The following is a 21,640-nucleotide window of genomic DNA, read 5'->3' on the forward strand; positions in this document are numbered from 1 at the left end:
AAAAACAAAAAAACCCAAACACAACAACAACAACAAAACAGACTTCTCTGATAAAGGCACCATCACCAACTGAACCAATGTCCTTCTATGCAGGAACATAGTACACGTCCTCTGCCATGGGTTCAAAGGTCAGCAGCACACGAGCAAAGCACAGTTGGTAGGCACACGAGTGTTTTCTGGGGAGTGTGACAGTTGCATGGTAGCTGTGATGGAAGAGAACACTGTAACTCAGTCGTTTGTGCTGGATGGTAAGATCCTGGCAGGCTGTCACCAAAATGTACTTGCCAGAACTCAGAGGTGTAAAACAAACTGTCTGAAACTAATTTCTTCAGACTCCGGAATCTATATTTTCACTTGTGACACAGAAAAAAAAAAAACAAAACCCAAAACCAAAAACCTGCAAACTCAGCAATTAGAGGATTTTTGTTGCTACTGTGTAAATCACTCTTCTTCCTGGGAAAAGTCAACTCTAAACCCAAACTTCTTTCCAAAGACTTACCTGTTCTTTAGGATAAGAAATCTAAGCTGCATCTTTCTGCTCTCAGATGCCATGGCGTAGAGGAAAAGGGAGAGGAGAATTCTCAAGAAGAGTCCTCATCCTGGACAGATTGGTGTGACAGCGTGATCTAGCAGGCTGTGGCTTGTGTGTCACTCCTTCACAATAATCAAAACTCGGTGGTTCCCCGTGACACTAAGACCCTCTTCTGGGCTCCCATGTGTTTATCCCGTCACCTGGGCCTGTCTTATGAAGCCATCTTGGGCAGTCACTTCTATAGCATCCATCACAGAGGTGATTTTCATGCTTGGCATGGCGTAACTATCCAGTCGATACCCTCGGCCACACGAGAAATTCCAGGTCCCCTCAGACCTCTAAAGGACCACAGGAACCACTTGTACTGTTTAGGGCCCATGTCCACCACACATCTGTTCTGTGGATTAGAAGCCACATTTGCTGAAGCACCAGGTTAGCAAGGCTCCCTTGGAACTGCTTTGCCTGTATTCCTACATAGTAGGATAAATCTGACCTTAAGGTCAGTCTACAGCCAACATGACAGATCCAGACACTCCTGCCTTGCTTGTGATAGGGACAGTTCTGGGGTGGTGAGACTCAGTCTCCAGAACTTTTCGTTTGATTTCATGTCCTAGATTGACTTTCATCCCAGGCTACCCCTGTTCTTTCCCTAGGAACACTGTCAGGGCATTGGAGTGATGCTCAGAGGTTAAAAGCATGGGCTGCTTTTCCAGAGGGCCTGGGTTTGATTCCAGGCACCCATTGGTCATCCAAGCTGTCCTCCCTACAGTAAAGGCTCTCATCAACCTCACCATTCATTTCGTGTAACCTCTACACGAAAAGGGTAAGAAATTAAGGCTGGATCAACATTCAAAATCAACCAATATAATATATATCAAGATGCTAATCAAGAAGAAAAATCACATAATCACAAAAATTTAAGCAGAAAAAAAGCATTTCAAAAAATTCAACAACCATTCATATGAAAAATTATTTAAAAATTGGAAGAGACCAGAATGTCCTCACCTTGATAACTTATATAAACATCTATGCCATCTGGTGAAACTGAAACTCCACACCTGCTTGGTGAAAACTCCCCGCTCTCCAGCCCCTTGTGTTTTCCTTCCTGGCAGCCTTCTTGGAGTCATAGGTACCAGAACTTGGCAGTCTCTGTGTTGGTATAACAAGGAGCCTACCCCTAGGACAATTATGCTGACCTACCTCCCACAGACACCACAGCTCATGTTATGTGCCACTCACTGACACTGTTAGGTCTGGCCTGTCGCATCCATTGGTTGTCACAGTGCTCTGAAGCTGACTGTTCACTGTGTCTATTCCAGGAACAGAGAGACAGACTCAGGGAGGTGCAGCGACAGGTTCAGCCAGCATAGTTCATTTTCAGCTGCTCATTTCAACAGCTGACCTAGGGCCTGGTCAGCTCCACTGTTCACTGTACACCGGCCATCATTGTGCCCAGGTTCTTTGAGACTCTGGCTTCAAGCATCTTTTTGTCTAGAAGCGAAGAAAGAATAACTTGCTGGTGGTATCTCTTCAGACACCCCAATTCTAGACTCTGGGCTTTGATGTTCTGAAAATCTGGTGCCTCTTAACTGGTACAATAGGGAGATGAACAGGGACTCCTGTCCCAGGTTAGCTTGTCTGGGCATAGCCCCACCAGGACAGAGAGAAGGAACAGAGGGCCCAGCAAACAAGCCAAGATTTGTGGACAGTAGACACCTCTGCCAGGTGTGCCTTGCCTTCCAGCTCTTCCCTCTGCGGGACTAAGGCACGGGTGTGTCAGGCCATTCTCAGTGAAGTAGATCTTGCTTCACACATGATCCTTAAGAGATAATTTCAAGTTGTTTTTCCATGAATTAAAGCACTGAAAAATGGAAAACCAACACATCATCCTTTCAAAGACTGCCTGCCTACTACGGCAACTCATTAAACCTATTTAAGACCTTGGGAACTTTGAAAAATGTGTAAGGAGCTGATTAGTGTGGACCTCAGTGTGGCTCCCGCCCCCAGCATCTAGGAGCATCTAGAGACACAGTCTCTAATAAAGGGCAACGTGCACGAAGTTATGCGGCCTGCAAATGATCCTCCAATGGGTGAATGGAGGAAGTTATCATCCGATTTTCACAACACTGTCAGGGTTTCAGGAGTGTGACCTCAGAGCAGTGTGAGAGAAACTTCTTGAGAATGACTGGAAACGCACCCCGCCTCCCCCCGTCAAAGACATTTTCACAAGCGAGTGTAAGAAGACCATGTGTACAGTTATGTGGGCTCACAAACCCCACCAGAGGAATTCCGGAAGTGCCAAGCTCCAGAGCTCAGCTATGCACATGCGCCAGATGCCACAGATTGCCAGCGAAAGAAGAGAAACAGATAAATGAATTGCTGTTCTGAAGCTTTTGCAAAACCTTAGTAAAACAAACAAACAGGATATGGAAACAAATAATGCTGCTGTGGCCGTGTTTGTAGAGCCATAGCTAACCTGGCTAAATGGCGCAAGGCTTAGCGCCCAGCTCACTGGGAGCAGACAATCTTAGACCAAAGAAGGCTCCTAGCTTCTCCTGCTCTAAGGCCAGAAGCCTTGGCAGGTGCTGACCCCTTTGGTGGGCCATGGGTTCAAACAGCCGTGTTTCTAGGGCGTTCTTAGGTCTTAACAGTTGTTGTTGGTCAAAGTATTAATCCTTAGGAAGGGAAGACAAAGTGTTAATCCTTAGGAAGCTGTTTGGACAGTTAGGTTTTCTGGGTAGAGAAAGACTTTCTTAAAACAACAGCAAAAACGATAAACTCCGGAGGTGAAACAACCTCCACGAGGACAAGTCGTATGGGCAGCAGAAGTAGGATTGGAAAGTAACAAGAGGGGGAGCCTGGGTCTCATTAACTTTATTCTTAGCAGACTTTCAGTGCAGGGGGGAAAAAAGGAAGTCTTTGCCTTTGGCTATGGGAGAGGAGGAAATGTCTTTCTTGGGGCAGAAGCATCACAAATGAAAACTGCTAGGTTGGGATGCATGCGGGACTGGGCTGCAAGCCCTTACCTGAGCTTGCCCTGGTCCTTGTAGAGGTTCAGGAACAGCCCCTCTGAGACGCACTGAAGCACTTGGCCAGAGAAGCCGAGGTGCAGCTCATATCTGCTACCCGGCTGCAAGACTTGGCCCAGATCCAGCACCATGTATTGCGTGTCCAGCGCGAACCACACCTTGTCCACTGGCACGCGGCCTACAGTGGCATTCCTAGTGCCCAGGGCCAGGGGACCCCACACTTCTGCTTGCTTGTAAGTCAGAGAGAAGCTGTGCAGCAGCAATCTCGAGGTGGCCACTGTGCAGAGTACAGTGATGTTCACACGACCCGTGAAGGTCACACTCTCCGTGTAGGACAGGTTATCCGGCCATAGCCTTGGCCACAGCTCCAGATCATAGTGAAGAGGGACAAGCCAGGGCGGCAGGCGCGAATGATTCCAAGGCCCTGACGGGGGTCGCCAGTCTTGCGAGGTGGTGACCACCGCAGGCTCGCGAGCAGCCTCTGGTGTCCAGGTTGGTCGCGCCTGCTCCTGGCCGCCAGGAGGGGTTGACGCGGTGTCCTTCACCCCAGGAATATGCTGCTCCGAAGGTTGGACGAGCGTGCAGTTGCCATACAGGGCAGCCAGAGTCACCAGTGCCAGTAAGAGCGCGACTGTCAGCCCGGCCAACAGGAGGGCCACCCCGCGGCTCACATAGATGCCAGAGCGGGAAGGGGGGCTCATGGCGGGAGTCTGGGGTGGGCGAGATGGGAGACTAGAGAGGGCAGCAGCGGGTCAAACCCAGGACGGGATGCGCAGGAATGGAACCCCTGCCCAGTCCCTCCTCCCTTGTACTATCCCTCCTTCTCCACGAGCCTGGGAAGACTGGGACTGAATAGGGCGTCTGAGACCATGGTTTTCCCCTCCCCTAACCAGATCCAGATCCCTGCCTACCTACCCCCGCCCCACCAGAGACTGGAAGGAAGGGCGGACCCCTCACCAGTGCGTGCGCCCTTTTGGCCCTTGCAGGGAGGCACCGTCAAACAACCCATCTGGCATCTGGATGTCATCGGCGGGCTGTTTTTCGTTTGTTTGTTTGTTTTAAGATTAGTGTGAGCTGTCACTTGCAGGTGTAGGAAAGAGTCAAGTTCCTGAGCGAGGGGGGTGAAATGGGGTTTTGATGACTTTTTCTGAACTGCAAAGAGCGACCATGCCATACTATTACATCTGAACCAAAGCTGGTGTCCCCAAGTCGATACCCGCACGCGGCTCAGACAGCAAACGTAAGCTTGAAAGCTTTGCTGGATCTGGGAACCAAAATCAAAGCAAATCAAACAAATTAAACCAGGGAGCAGGGAACAATAGCTAGCGGGGGAGGGGGGAAGGAGGGAGGCGGACGAATGGACGACAGACTTCGCTTAGGATCGCGACTTTGCGCGGAGCAGAATTTGGCTCTCTGCTTCCCCACAAGGGAAAAGGAACTCCTGCTTTTAAATCAGATCATTTCAAGCAAAGAAGATAAAGCGATTGCTCCACCCAGAAACGATGGGGCTGAACTGTTTTCTGGCCTTGCCCAGTAAGTTCTTCTGCACGCAGGCATCTGTTTGCTATTTAGCCTGTGTGCCTGGGCGGCTTTTTCGCCTGGGCGCGGAGTTCCGTCCTGGGTCTGCAGGCACGCGAATACAAAGCGGGTCCTAAAAGAGGGAAAAACAAAACAAAACAAAAACCAAACAAGCAAGAAAAGATTAAGATTTGCGGAAAGCTGAGTATTCATTTCAGAGTATCCAGTCTTTAAGTTCGTCTTTTCCCCTTCAGCGCCTTTAGGGGATAAGTTTTTGCCTGGTAGCTGTAAAGCAGAATTAGCATTTCTGTTGTGCTCTTAATTCTTCCCATGATGAGATCCTTTCAGCTGAGGGTGGACAACGGTGAACCTCGCAGAAAAGGTGTGTTTCCTCTCTCCTCCAATGGCCATCAATCACATCAACACCACTAAAACAGGGCGCTGGAAGTCAGTTTGGCAGGAAGTTCAGAAGGATGCCCTGTCATCTGTGGGCCAGGCTCCTGGTCCTTGGTTGGGTCTGCTTCTTCAGAAAGGAAAAGGCGTGGTTAAGAATAATTGTGACCACGTGACGGATTCTCAGAAGATCCTGGGTGATGGGGAGGAGAAAGCTCCCCTGTACCTTCACAGTTACGCTGCTGGAGTTATGGTCTAAGGTCCCAGCAGGCTTTCTGGGTTTAATTCATCAAAGGGAAATTGTGACTGAACTAATTAGTTAATTAACTAATTACTCTGGCTTTACCCTCCCAACCCCATTTCTGGGCAGAACCAGAGCGCTACACCACTAAGCTACATCCCCAGGACATTTTGTTAGGAGTTCAGACTCCAAAAGGAAAGGTAAAAGCAAGGCAGTGAGTGGAGGGAGGAGTCAAAACCACTGGAGGGAGTCTCCTGAAATCATGAACAAAAAACTGCGGGGAAATGAGTATTCCTGGGACACACGGAGCACATAGAATAAAACCCAGATACAGACACTGGAGTTCAAGCTGACGATCAGAAAAGCAAAACTGAAATGGGCAAGATCCTGTCTCCACGAATCCTCAGACTAAAGACTGAGCCTGAGGCTTGTCTCCTCCCTTCTTACATTCCTCTATAGTGCTGGGATTAAAGGCTTGCACCACCACTGCCTGGCTTCTTTGACTCAGTCCTGTGGCTGCTGGGATTAAAGGTGTGTGTCTCTACTGCCTGGCCTGTATGGCTGATTGGTGTGATTGCTTTGCCCTTTAATTTTCAGGCAAGCTTTATTTACTAAAACACAAATAATATACCACTATAAGGATGCTCAAATGTGTGGAGCTATGACACACGCATGGGCCTTGCGCTCTCATTTGGAGCTGATCTTGAGGCACTTCTGTTGCTTAATGTGATGGTTAACACGTAACTGCCAAGTTCCTGGGCAAGTTTTGAGAAACTGCTAAAATTATACATATACATATATATATAATATGTATATATATATACATACATGTACATATACATATATATGCTTAGAGAGAGAAAGAGAGACAGAGAATCCCAGGATTGCAGGCTTAGACAACAGCCGAATTCCTTCTCATTTGTATATGCATATTCTACAGATATTTTCTTTATTATCTTTATCATTTATAATGTTGATATTATTATGTCCATATTATTATGAACATTATAGTTGATGTGCCTAAGTGATATCAGTGTCTTCAGCTTATATTAACTTAATTTCAGAGACTACAAAAATTTTGGTCCTAATTCACGCTGCCCATCCCTTCTATTAATGCCATAGATTGCACCTATATGCATGTAAAATAATGCAAAACTTCATAAGAATCAGTGAAATTGAAGCAATAATTTAAAACCTCTCAACTAAAAACATTTTATCCCATATGGAGTTGAAAGACCCCCCCCCCCAATACTTGAAGGACCCTTGTGCCCACATACTATGTTAAACTGCTGAAATTTAGCTGCATCCCGTGGGCTCAGCTGATGCTAAAACTGGATATCTATGGGTTGCAGACTCACTGACTAGGCTAAGGAGAGGGAATACTCCACTCCCCCCCCCCCAAGGCATTCTATCTAAACTGTCAACTGGCTGCAGGATGTTTTATCTGTCTTGATGGTTTTTTGGGGAAATTTGAGAATAGACATGGGGCCATTCCCAGGATGAGCTAAGCCCACCAACTTGAGAGCCAATGAAATGCTTGTGCTATACTCCCCTCTTATGTAATCATTTTTCCCTATATATATGGCTGTTTAAATTTGCCCGGGGTGTGCAGCTGGCATAAGCTGCTGATGCACCCACAGGTGCCTGTGTGATCAATAAGGATACCTCGTGGTGACTGCATCTGTTGGCCTGGTTTATTGAGTTTGGGGGACTCTCCCACTACCCTTGAAAACGAGGGTCTTTCAGAGTCACTGGGGGATTTGACCAGAATCACAAAGAACTAACAGCAGAGTATCCCTAACTATTCTATAAATTAAGGAAAGAAAAATCATTTCCAGAACCCTTTTCTGTAGTTAGGTAAGAGACACCAAAACTGGAAGGAAGGACAATAGCAAAAGGGAATGAAATTGCAGTCCAGTCTCCCTGATCAGCACAGATGCAAAAATTACCAGCAAAATACTCAGTCTGAACTCAAGAATCCACCAGCAAGAGCACTCGCCACAACCAAGTTCAGCTTTTGCCAGAGGTTCGGGGAAGGTTCAATATGCATCAACCAATAAGTGTTACAAGTGGTCTCAAGATACAGATTCGATGTAATTAAAAACAAAACTTCTTCAAAGAAATAGAAAAAAAACCTTAAAATCAATACAGAAGTACAAAAAAAAATCTGGGTAAATAAAGCAATCTTGAGCCAAAGCAAAATCTGGAGATGTCATCATACCCAAGTTCAAGTTCTGCTACTAAAACATAGCAATGAAACAACATTATACTAGAACAAAAAACAGACATGTAGATCAATGGAACTGAAGAGAGGACCCAGACACGCTACCACACAACTAAAGCCACCTGACTTTTTGACACAGATGCCAAAAACACGCATTGGAATAAAGATGACCACCTCAACAAATTGTTCTGGGGAAACTGGGTATCAGCATGTGCAAAATTAAAACTCCACCATTATCTCACACCCCAGACAGAAATCCACTCAGAACAGATTAAGAACTTCAGCATAGGATCTGAAAACGTGAAACCACTTTAGGAAAAAGCAAAAAGTACATTTCAGCACATAGACATAAACAAGGACTTTCTAAACAGGACTCTGGTTGCTCAGCAAATAAAACCAATAATCAACAAATGGGACTTCAGGAAATTGTCTTTCATTATAGCACTGGATGCTGTTGAGAAAAGAAACAGTCTGAAGAATGGGAGAGAGACATTGCTAGTTATTCGTCTGTCCTGGGTGGTTTTTGACAACTTGACACAAGCTAGAGAGCCCTCTGGGGAAACGGAACCTCATCTGAGAAAACTTCCCCACCAGATCAGCCTGTGAGCTTTCATGATTGATGATTGATACGGAAGAGTCCAGCTCACTGTGGATGGAGTCACCCTTGGGCAGCTGGGTCCTATAAGAAAGCAGGCTGAGAAAACCATGAGGAGCAAGCTAGTAAGCGAAATCCCTCCTTGGCCTCTGCATCAACTCCTGCCCCCAGGTTCCTGCTGGAGTTCCAGCCCTGACTTTCCTCCGTGATAAAAAAAAATGTCCTCCGTGTTAAAAATAAAAGATGAAATAAACCCTTTCCTCTTCAAGTTGCTTTTTATCATGGTGTTTATCAAAGCAATAGAAACTTTAAGGCAGATATGGGTACCGGGTTTTTGGAATATTGCCTAACCGTGTTTGGAAGATTATTGGGAAAACTTGGAAATTAACGTTGAAAGCAGTACAGATAATGGAAGCCTGGCTTGTGAAGTTTAAGAGGTACATTTAAGAGTCCCGTAAAGACACTCTTGGGGATATTAGATACTTTGAGTTAAGAATCTGTGGTTCCTCCTGATGAATTATTGGGCAGTAGAATTCCAACAACTCTTCCAAAACAACACAGTCTGTTACCATTGTTCTAGTTTGCCCATCAGAACACATAGGCATCCACCCAAATATTAACCTTCATCAGGCGATGAAAGGAGACAAAGACAGAGACCCACATTGGAGCACCGGACAGAAATCTCAAGGTCCAAATCAGGAGCAGAAGGAGACGGAGCACGAGCAAGGAACTCAGGACCGCGAGGGGTGCACCCACACACTGAGACAATGGGGATGTTCTATCGGGAACTCACCAAGGCCAGCTGGCCTGGGTCTGAAAAAGCATGGGATAAAACCGGACTCGCTGAACATAGCGGACAATGAGGACTACTGAGAACTCAAGAACAATGGCAGTGGGTTTTTGATCCTACTGCACGTACTGGCTTTGGGGGAGCCTAAGCAGTTTGGATGCTCACCTTACTAGACCTGGATAGAGGTGGGCGGTCCTTGGGCTTCCCACAGGTCAGGGAACCCTGATTGCTCTTTGAGCAGATGAAGGAGGGGGACTTGATCGGGGGAGGGGGAGGGAAATGGGAGGCGGTGGTGGGGAGGAGGCAGAAATCCTTAATAAATAAATAAATTAAAAAGAACTAGATGGTAAGATCCTGTTTCTGGAACACTTTGCAGGACGTAGAGATATCAAGCTGGGACTAAGGTATCTTTCAGAAAGCCTGGAGGTGCCATGCAGGCATCTCACAGAGAAAAGTTATCAATGGTCTTACGCAGTGGAGGACCCTGCATGCTACAATACAGACCTTCCAGGCAAGATGCACCCACTGGTCCAATAGTAGTTTGAGTGTTATGTGAGTAACCAATTACTTTATGGTTGGATTTGATACTTGTTCCACAGTATTGTGATACATTATTTGTATTTTAATAAAGTTTGACTGAAGCTCAGAGGACGAAGCAGCCACACTAGTCAGCAACACAGGCCAGGCAGTTGGGACACACACCTTTAATCCAAGCAGCCACACTCGTTAGTCATAGAGGCCAGGTGGTGGCGCTGCACATCATTATTCCCAGCACTGGAGAGAAATATAAGACGGGAGGAGACAGCTCTCACACACAGTCTCATTCTGATCGCCCATTTCAGTCTGAGGTAGAGGTAAGAACTAGTGGCTTGGCTGCTTTACTTTTCTGATCTTCAGATTGAACCCCAATATCTGTCTCTGGGTTTTTATTATTTGTGCTACATTTAGCACCCAACTTTTAGGGTACAACAATAGATATTCAAGGTAACCCTTTGCCATCAGGAAGCTCATTGAAGGGACTCTCACAGGCCCCTGTGCCAAATTCCAGTCGGTCATTTCCTGTACCTGTAGAGGAAACTCCTTCTGAGAACAATTAAAGAAGCTAATAACTATTGCAAGAAATCATACTGGATAATAGAACAGCTACAGAAGAAAGAACAAAAAATTCAGGAGAAACCATAAAGTGAGTATTTTGGTAAGCTTCAATAAATGAAAAAAAAGACCAAATTAAAAATATGAATAAGTTATATTGTCATTGAAGGTCTAGTAGATATAGGTGTGGCTGTAACAATAATTTCATCAGAAACTTGGCATCCAAATTGACCTCTTCAGGAGGTAAATGTTTAACTTTTAGAGACTGGAACCTTATCCCAGGTAAAACAGAGTGTGAGATAGGTCAAATGTATAGGACCAGAAGAACAGAGAGGAAAATTAAAGCCATATGTTGCTAACATATCATTGAATTTGTGGGGACATGATTTGTTACAGCAATAGAATACTCAGATTAACATTCCCCCAATCTTAGAAAGAAACAATAAATCAACATATGTTCCTGGGGAAGATATTACAAAGAACAGTCACTGACTGCCCAGGTTATACAAGAACAGGGCACAACAGCCCTGTTCTTCCAAAGACATCAACAGACCTACCTTTAAAATGGTTGACAGATATCCCTGTATGGGTTGCCCAATGGCTTTTAACAACCAGCTTTAGAACAACTGGTACAGAAACAACTAAATGCTCAGCATATTGAAAAATCAACCAGGCCTTGGAATTCTCCTGTATTTGTTGCTAAAAAGAAATCTGGAAAATGGAGAATGGTAACATAGGTAAGAGTTGTTAATAAGGTGATTCAGTCAATGGACTCTCTACAGCCTGTAATTATTTTGCCTTCTCTATAACCTACACAATGACCTCTTATAGTAACTGATTTAAAAGACTGTTTCTTCACTATGCCTTTATGAGAAAAAGTTAGAGAAAAATATGGCCATCATGGATATACCTGTACAAATAAAGACAGATAATACTCCACCAAATTAGAAAATGAAACAGTTTTTGCTTATTATAATATAAAGCATATTACAGGTGTACCACACAATCCTACAGGGCAGGCTGTTGTAGAAAGATCAAATCAAACACTAAATGATATGTTAAATAAACAGAAGGGGATGTCACAGACCCCCAGAAATCGACTGCATAATGCTTTACTACCTTTCAATGTTCTAAATGCTAATGAGAAAGGAGCAACAGCTGCAGGGAGACATTAGATAGTAGAAAAACTATTGAGTTAAATAAGTCGATGTACTTTAAAGATGTACTGACTTGAGAATGGAAACCAGTATTTTGATATGTTGGGGAAGGGGGTTTGTTGCTTTTTCCACAGGAGAAGGAAAGCTATGGATACCATCAAATTGATAAAGATTCGATGAAGAAGAGACACCTCTTAATTAGAAGAGATGATAGTTCTACAAACAGCATGGCCATTTAATCAAAACTAACGTATAGAACTAACTAATGTTTTCATTTGATCAGGTATAACTTGCCAAACTAGGGTTGGGTAAATGTGTTGTTTCTGTCTTTTCATGAGAATAAAGACATCCACCTAAGGAATTTGAAGATCACTGGACAAATGAGACATCTGAAGTAAAAGGAAAAATCATCCAGAAAAAAATAATATCTCAGGAAAAAGAGTATATTGGCCTATTGGTATATCACATTTCCAACAGGATAAAACTTCACAAATCTTCCCAAATGTTTGTTTCTGCTATTCTTTATAGACATATAATGCAAATGGCCTTTTTGTGGTCCCAGTCCAGGTAAAGATTAAAGCTGGCTTTGGAGCTGGAGTGTGGCTCCCCTTCTTTAAACCCAAGTGTGCTTATTAAATTAAAATCCAAAATCTCTGTCTCATCTCAGAAAAGCCACCTGAAGAAAATAAATATTTAAGGACTATTATATTTCCACTAATTCCATAATCCTTAGGTTTGTTTTTTTTTTTCAAGACGGGGTTTCTCTGTAGCTTTTTGGTTCCTGTCCTGGAACTAGCTCTTGTAGACCAGGCTGGCCTCGAACTCACAGAGATCCGCCTGCCTCTGCCTCCTGAGTGCTGGGATTAAAGGCGTGCGCCACCTCTGCCCGGCTGATCCTTAGGTTTTGTATTGACTCTTTAACAGCTTTTCTTTTTTGTTGTTGTTGTTTTTGGTTTTTTTGTGTGTGTGTGTGTTTTGTTTTTGGTTTTGTTTTTTTGTTGTTGTTGTTTTTGTTTTTCTTGAGACAAGATTTCTCTGTGTAACAGTCCTAACTGTCGTGGAGCTAGCTCTTGTAGACCAGGCAGACATTGAACTCAAAATAATCCACCTACATCTGCCTCCTGAGTACTGGGATTAAAGGCATGTGCCAACATCACCCCAGCCAACAGCTTTGCTTGAGTATAAAGATTATCTCAAAATTTATAAGAACACACACACATTAAACTTTTGCCATGATATTAGCTGTCATATAAAGTAATAATTCTAGAAAAAGGTTTCTTTTCCTTCCTGTACATGATTTCAGGTTTGGGCCTCTATCAGTTTTCTGTAGTGAACCATGACCATGCCTAATAGTAACCTTTGAAGTCTCCAAAAAGTGGATGGGGCCCCAAAGTGACGATTCTTCCAGGACTATGATAACACCCCTAAACTAAATAACACCATTTAAAGATTGGCTATGGATTACAAACTGCTCAGGACAGTTTCGAGGTAGCTAACTGAGATGATTCAATCTCACAGACCACTGTAGACAGGATTTGAGACAACCCATGCACTTTCTCATTATGCAGAGAATGGACAACCAATGATAAAGCTACCTCTCCCAGGACTTAACAATTAAGCAATTTTTTTTCTTTTCAGGAGCCCCTAAAAATATCATCGCCACCAGACAATAGGAAGTAAACTTAGGGATACAACACCCACATTCCCTAGAGGTGGAGTAGGTGGTTTTTTTCGTCTTTCAATGGATTATGGATATTTGTCATTGTTTCGGGGAGGGTTAGTTATAAGTTATCAGTAAAGGTCAGGAGAAAAGTTGAACAAAGGAAATTAGATTCAAAGTTCTTGTTTTGAGAATAAAAAAGGGGATACAGACATGATATGACATAAGGGTAGATAATTGAATCTACTCTGAATAGAAAAAAAGGAAGGTATATATATATGATAAAAATATAATGTACAGCAAATTTCTCGTCCTTAAAAGGTATTATTACCAACTGTTTAGAATAATAAAGAAATGCAGGTTAGTAATTAGTCACTTATTACAATTGAACTTGTAGTCATATTAGGTATGTTTTCATGGTCAAACAGATATATTTTAGAAATACAGGTCATCTTCAAATCCTTCAGAGATCTATAGACTATAATATTTCAGATATTTTAATAACATAGGTTCTTTTTTATGACAGTGAGACAGGGACCCAGGAAAATTGATCACATACTTGGTAACAAAGCAAACTTCCACAGATATAAAAAAAAAAAAAGTTTAGTAACTACCTGTGTCTTATCGAATCACCATGGAATAAAGTTAGAATATAACAACAATTCAACCCCCAGAAAACCTACAAACTCATGGAAACTGAACAGGTAACTACTGAACCACCCCTGGGTCAGGGAAGAAATAAAGAAAGAAATTAAAGTCTTCCTTAAATTCAATGAAAATAAAGATACAAAATACCCAATCTTATAGGACACTATGAAGGCAGTGCTAATAAAAAAGTTCATAGCGCTAAATTCACAAATTAAAAAAAGACGGAGAAAACTCACATTAGAGACTTAACAGCACAGGTAAAAGCTCTAAAGAAGAAGAAGAAGAAGAAGAAGAAGAAGAAGAAGAAGAAGAAGAAGAAGAAGAAGAAGAAGAAGAAGAAGAAGAAGAGGAAGAGGAAGAGACCCAGGGACCCAGGGACCCAGGGACCCAGGGACCCAGGGACCCAGGGACCCAGGGACCCAGGGACCCAGGGACCCAGGGACCCAGGGACCCAGGGACCCAGGGACCCAGGGACCCAGGGACCCAGGAAAATTGATCACATACTTGGTAACAAAGCAAACTTCCACAGATATAAAAAAAAAAAGTTTAGTAACTACCTGTGTCTTATCGAATCACCATGGAATAAAGTTAGAATATAACAACAATTCAACCCCCAGAAAACCTACAAACTCATGGAAACTGAACAGGTAACTACTGAACCACCCCTGGGTCAGGGAAGAAATAAAGAAAGAAATTAAAGTCTTCCTTAAATTCAATGAAAATAAAGATACAAAATACCCAATCTTATAGGACACTATGAAGGCAGTGCTAATAAAAAAGTTCATAGCGCTAAATTCACAAATTAAAAAAAGACGGAGAAAACTCACATTAGAAACTTAACAGCACAGGTAAAAGCTCTAAAGAAGAAGAAGAAGAAGAAGAAGAAGAAGAAGAAGAAGAAGAAGAAGAAGAAGAGGAAGAGGAAGAGGAAGAGGAAGAGGAAGAGGAAGAGGAAGAGGAAGAAGAAGAAGAAGAAGAAGAAGAAGAAGAAGAAGAAGAAGAAGAAGAAGAAGAAGAAGAAGAAGAAGAAGAAGAAGAAGAAGAAGAAGCTGACTCACCAAGGAGGAGAAGAAGACTGGAAAAATCAAGTTGAGGGTTGAAATCAACAAAATAGAAACAAGGAAAACAATCCAAAGAATCAATGAAGGAAACAGGGCTAGTTCTTTGAGTAAAATCAACAAAATTGACAAACCCCTATCCAAACTAGTTAAAAGGAAGAGAGAGAACACACAAAATAACAAGATCAGAAATGAAAACGGAGCCATAACAACAGACACTGAGGAAATTCAGAGAATCATTGGGTCTTGTTAAAAAGCTTATGTGTGACAAAGTTGGAAAATGTAAAAGAGATGGACTTGTTTTTAGATAAAATCCAAATACCCAAATTAAATCAAGACCAGGTGAGCAGCACACAATGCCTGTCTGCACTCTATGTGCTACCATACAGTTTGTGAGTTATGAGCAAGGGGCTAGAGGTTAAAATACACAAACACACAGACAGAGAGACAGAGACATGGACCTCTAGTCCCTGGTAAGAAGCCCTTTAAACAACAGCACCCTGGAGGCTTAGCACCCAACAGTCAATTGGGCCAACAGGTGAAAACCTTATCCTCTGATCCTCAAGGCCAAGGCAACCTCTTTTGGCTAGAGAAAGAAGAGCTGGAGAGATAGCTCAGTGGTTAAGAGCATTGGCTGCCCTTCCAAAGGTAACAAGTTCGATTCCTGGCAACGACATAATGCCTCACAACAATCTGCAATGAGGTCCTGTGCCCTATACTGACAACAGAAGGGAAAGGCAGGAGAGATAGCTCAGTGGTTAAGAGCATTGCTTGCTGAGTTTAATAAGGTGGGACCCAGGGACCCAGGGACCCAGGGACCCAGGGACCCAGGGACCCAGGGACCCAGGGACCCAGGGACCCAGGGACCCAGGGACCCAGGGACCCAGGGACCCAGGGACCCAGGGACCCAGGGACCCAGGGACCCAGGGACCCAAGGGTGAATCTACTTCAGAGCAGATGATGGGCATTGAAGAAACTCATGGAAACACAGAGAGTGTACTTTCTTTGTGGCAAATATAAATCAGTGGGCAAGAAAATGCCCTTGTCTTGACTGCTGACAATATGCTGTCCTAATTGGACAAGGAGGACACAAAAGAGAGTGACTACCAAACTCTGTCAAGACAAGGAAAAACAGTCCTTCTAAAATATTGCTCCATAGAAAAGTCTATCAAATATTCTAGGCCTTTAAGCAGAAGATAGATGCCCCAACATTGCATAGGAACTTTGGGTGATTGTCCAGATAGTCAACTGTTTCTGTCATTTCTCACATATTCTGGAAATCACGTGCTTGCACTTCTTGCTTACTCAGTTAATATTATTTCCTTCTTGGGTCTCTGAGGTAGCTGAAGACTAGATAGTTATTGTTTTCTTTGTTTACCAGACTCAGAAAAGATAATGTTGATATCCAGTTATGCCAGTACCATTTGTTAATATGCTTTCTTTTTCCATTTTATATTTTTGCTTCTTTGTCACAAAAAACCTTAATCAAGAGCAGACATATACATATGATAAAATTGGCCTAAAATTTGTATCAATAGACCAAGATCCATACCAATGCAAAGTATTCATATCTATAGCAAATCTCCCTTTAAATGTAACAAACATTTATAAACAATCATTTAGGAAATTTGGGTGTTGCTGTCTAGTCTACTTTCTCCTAATTGGGAGCACTGTTAATCAAGTCTGTCATGGGATATCCTACATAGTAGTTCCATCTCAGCCATCAGTCCTGAAGCTGTCATGGATGTTGGACCTTCTGGGCCATTGTTTAAAGGGTCTTATTTGATCAATTAGTCTGGAAAAAATTTACAGGTTCTCATCCTCTATGGAAACAAAAGCAGAACCTCTTTTCCAAAGCAATAACTTTAGACCCAAATTTTAAGTCAAGATATATATATATCTTTAGTTTAGCATCCTGTACAAAGATATGTCTCTCTGTACTTAGCTTATTCACAGTCAAAAAATTCAAAGAAAACACAATAACATAATCCAGACTCTCTGTATTTTCCATCTTGACGTGGCTTATTTTCTTACTCTATTACTTTTCTACAAGCTTAATATTTATTTTATTATCTTTACTTATTTAATCTATGACTGTCTGTACTCTTTTTGTAACTGTCTCTACTCTTGTTCCTCTCTCTCAACCCTACATACATTTATCCAACCCTGTGACCTATTTTGACATCTTTTCCATCTGGATTTGTCTTTATTGCATGTGTATCTGTAATAATTTTTTTGACCAGGAACACTTTTGTGTGTGTGTGTGTGTGTGTGTGTGTGTGTGTGTGTGTGTGTGTGTTAAGCAAGCGTGGCTAGGACCAACTCTGTGGTCCTGCATGTTGGCTCTACCCAGTCCAGCATGGTGGAATCATGTTCCCTGCCTCTGAAAGCCATGCACATTGCCCCATTTTTAGACACACAACAGATCTATATTGCCATTAAGCAAGTTGTAGCACTCTGTTCACAAACCCAATTTAAATGCTCCATAGCAGGTTTCCTGAAAGAGTCAGAGCCCTTTGTGCTGGCAAACCAGGAAGCCACTGTTTTTTAAAGAAGCCAAGCAGGTTTTACTGCACCTCTCTTAAAGGGGTTACAGTGCCTACCAGCAAACAGCCCATATGAAAAAAAAATTCCAGCTACCAAGAAGCCATGCTCAACTCTACTCTTTTGTGTCTATAATTCCTTTTCAAGCTTTCTTGGGTTTTACGTGATATAGTCAGGGCCACATTGACGCGTCAATCTATCAACAGAGGTTGTTCATTATTTCCTGGCTTCCTAGACCCAAAATAATCACTCAGAAACTATATTCCTTACAATACTGTTTGGCCAATAGCTTAATGTCGGGGACCCTAGGCTGCAACACAAAAACTATCTTTCCCTATTCTGGACTGGTACGGAGGCACAAGAAATAACCAGACACAGTTCACACAGTCATCACAGAAGGGCATTTCAGGCTTCCTCCATCCAGAAGAACTACCCATGTGTTATTCTTTAAAACATCTTTTATCCCCCAGGTAAACCAAGGTGGAAACTCATTAATATTCTCTCTGGGGGACACAGGGGTAGGAAAACACCTGCAACTTAATCACCGGCTTTAGCAAATACTTCTCCCAAACAATCTACATTTTTAACAAAGGAGAAAGGAGTAATACTTTCTGGCTTTTGTTAGTTGGCTATCTTACTTGTTTGGCAGGGTTGCATCTGCTTAGTGGCCTGTGCGCCTGCCTGTAAATTATTTTATATGAAATATGGGCCCACAGCTTAAGCATATATCTTAAATTAACCCATTTATATTATTTTATATTTTACCATGAGGCTCACGGCCTATTGGCAAGCTTCTGGATGGCAGCCTGCTTCTTTCTCCTCTGGCAGCTACATGGCATCTTCCTGACTCCACCCACTTTTTTCCAGCATTCAGTTTAGTTTTCCTGCCTAACTCTATTCTGTCCTATCACATTTGGCCAAAGCAGCTTCTTTATTCATTGACCAACAAAAGCAAACATATACAGAAGGACCTCCCACACCAGACGTATGTAAATGTGGGTGCATCTATGCTGTGGCATGTGTGAGGAGGTCAGATGACAGACTTAGGGAGTTGGTTCTGGACTTTAATTTGTTTGAGGTAGGGTCTCCCTTATTTAATCTCTTTGTTTCAAACTCTACTCTAGCTGGTCCATTAGCTTCTGGGTGATTCTCCTATCTGCTCTTCCCATCTCACCACAGGAGTGTTGGGATTACAGATGTGTGCCACCACATCTGGTTGTTCATGTGAACTCAGACCATCAAGCTTTTGCAGAAAATGAATTTACTCCCAGACCCATCTTCCCTGGCTCCTGGTGGTATCATTTTTATTCTTCCCTAAGCTGATTTGATATTTTAGTAACAAACTGAAGGAAGTTGTACTTGATGGTCTCATGCTCCACAAAAACACGCATATAGTTCATCTTCTCTTCCATATGTAAAGGCATTTGACACAGAAGGCCTAGCCTGAGGACTGTTAGAGCACCACACATAATACAACAGCAACAGAACAAGTCAAATGATTATTTACAGAAAAAACAAGGAATTCAAGTGATTGAGGAGTTTATTTTTTCTGCAACATAAGATTGATATGCTATTTTAGTTAGTACTACTGAATTAATGTACTTAAATTGAAGGGGAATTCTAGTTAACTGGAAAACATACAGCCTATCTTTGGCAGCTCAAATACAATTAAAACAAAACTATTTCTAAAAAGAGGATATGGTCATGATTGTTTTCTTCTCTGTAATATCCTGCACACAATCTGGTATGATAACCACAAATATGAAAAACCCTCTAAAACCAGAAAAAGAAAACACATGAAAAAGTAAACATCTTAGGTAACAATACTAACACCACATATTAAGTATGCACTCATTTCTTTTAGCTCTCCATGTTACTACATGAGATCAAGTAAAGCTTTATTTTCAGTTAAATATGTTGTTTGATCAACTGTTTATTTAGATGGGTAGTCAATGCAGCAGGAGAACAGCTCAGACAAAACTGCTCGATTTGCTGCCACCGCCAAATAAGTCTTAACTTTGGTGAAGGATTAGTCATATAGAACCCTAGTAAACCACAGCTCAACCTGGATGAGATAGTACTTTTTAAACAAGAACCCAGAGGTAGGTGGTATATCTAAGATGAGTAGGCAGGCTCGTCCATAGCCATCATCAATCAATCGTGCTCAACATGCATACACCAGGACCACACCTGAAACCTGGTCCCAGAAAGGGACGAGAAAGGAAGTGTCAGATACGTATTTTCCATCGGGGAGTCATTAGGGAAGTGACACTGTTGCACAAGTCTTTCTTGCTTCTGTTCCAACAGCAAGGAACTGCAGCTCTAAAGAAACCCTAGGGAAAGCTGCATGTCTACAGAATTCCAGGGTTGTGTGGAAGCGATATCAGTGAAGGAACAAAGGAAAGGGTAGACAATGGAAGAAATTATACTCTTTGTTACACTTCAAGGAATATTGATACCATCATATTGAAATTTAAGAGAGAGAGAGAACCATGACAGAGCTAAAGCTCAGAGAACACGCTGTAGTGTTGAATGCTCTTTTTCTTTAAGGATATATAGAACGTACACAGGATATGACATACCATAAGACAATAATGAAGTTCAGCCTACAAGGGTGTCAGATTTACAGGGTACTCTTTCAGCTCCTGCTCTGAGGTTACCACTCAACCCAGCTCTCAGTGGTTTGAGGAGGTGCTGTGAAGGGCACCTCACCCAGTGTGCCCGTTACCCAGCAGCCCCAGTTTGCGTCAAGGGACAGTTTGGAATTTCTGTAAATCAAGACAACAACGCAAAAAGAAAAATGGAAGCTTCTGGCATCCAAGTGGAGAACGGGAAGGCTGGCCAAGAAGGGGATGTGTTTCTTCCTGGTTTTATTATTCCCTCACTAAGGAATTTTTCTCTGACTTAAGAGAATCAAAACAAGATCAAGACTAATGGAAAAGGGGTTGTGCTAGTGTTTGCGTGTTTTGATTCTCATAATCACGCGCATCCCACCAGCTGCTATTGGTAGATACAAGGCTAAGACAAACGGGATTCGTGTAGGCTTTACAACCTGCTCCAAGCACCTCTTTGGCAGTTGGACTAATAACTCTAGTTCCTGCTCTACCCACATAATTCAGTCCTTCCCTTGTGCTCCTCACCAGACCTCCCCAATCCCTGCTCTCGCTCTCTCACCAAGAGGCTGAACACTGAGAACTACAAAATCCACTAGTTAGGCTGTGAGAACTTCGCCTCCAGTCGGATTTGGCTATTTGGAGGTACCAGTGTGAGAAGACATGGGGCCAAAGAGAAGCCTATTGAGGCCTCCTCTTCCTGGATCTGCGAGGCCCGCCACTGTGTCTGTGAATACAGCACCCTCCTGTGGCCACCGTACTGACTCAGCAGCAAACTGCCTTCTGCAATCCAGCCATCTCCAGGCTCTGACAATCCAATGTCCTCTTGCTCCTTAAGGTCTGAGTGTGATAATGATTTCTCAATCCTGCTAGTCCCTGATTTTGTAATGTTTTATTTTTTGTTCCCTTAATTCTGGTCAGGCTTTTAGGATTAGTCCGTTTATTAAATTTTCTCCAATTAAGCCATGACTGTCATTCATTTTCTGTTGGGACCTGACCCAGTCAATTCATCAGGAATTGTTCCAGGAAGTAAACTCTCAGATTAGACTGTGGGTGTGGAGAGTGTTAGACCTCAAAGAATGCACCCCCATACCTCCCCAGGACGAATGGCTAACCTAGGTGCCTATTTACCATATCTAAGCAGACACCAGCCTGGAGGCTCCCCGAGCACACTGTTGCAGAGTCCTGATTCCTCAACACTTCTCACCCCTGCCCTGTACCCAACCCTAAACATCTCAGCCCCTGAGCTTTCTTTGCTTTCCTTCCCCCAGCTTCTTTTTTCTTACGAAACCCAGCCATTTTGGCTATGCACTCTCTTGGTTCTTGGTCCTCTCTTAATTCTCTTTGCCCTCTTGGTTGTCTTTTGTCTCCCTCTCTCTCCTCTTCCTCTCTTGCTCTCCCCATATCTGTCCTCTCATGGCCCAATTCAGTCACTGGTCATGCTCAGTCTGGACCCTTCCAGATGCCTCTGACTGTTCCTTCCCTCATATCTATAATAAAACTTTCTCCTCAACCGTACCTAGGAGCGCTCATATCCTCGTTGTCAT

General features: G+C 43.0%; 1 protein-coding gene across 1 annotated transcript in view; it reads right to left on the bottom strand.

Moving 5' to 3' along the window:
• Lvrn (laeverin) overlaps nt 1-4,339 on the bottom strand; it is a 56,218-nt gene extending 51,879 nt beyond the window's left edge. The window contains exon 1 of the mRNA XM_075970850.1: nt 3,559-4,339. Coding sequence (XP_075826965.1) covers nt 3,559-4,262 — 704 coding nt within the window. The 5' untranslated portion in view covers nt 4,263-4,339. The remainder of the gene's footprint in view (nt 1-3,558) is intronic.
• Between the last annotated feature and the right edge of the window lie 17,301 nt (nt 4,340-21,640).

The sequence above is a fragment of the Microtus pennsylvanicus genome, chromosome 4 (genome assembly GCF_037038515.1).
Source record: "Microtus pennsylvanicus isolate mMicPen1 chromosome 4, mMicPen1.hap1, whole genome shotgun sequence".
NCBI classification, from domain to species: Eukaryota; Metazoa; Chordata; class Mammalia; order Rodentia; family Cricetidae; genus Microtus; species Microtus pennsylvanicus.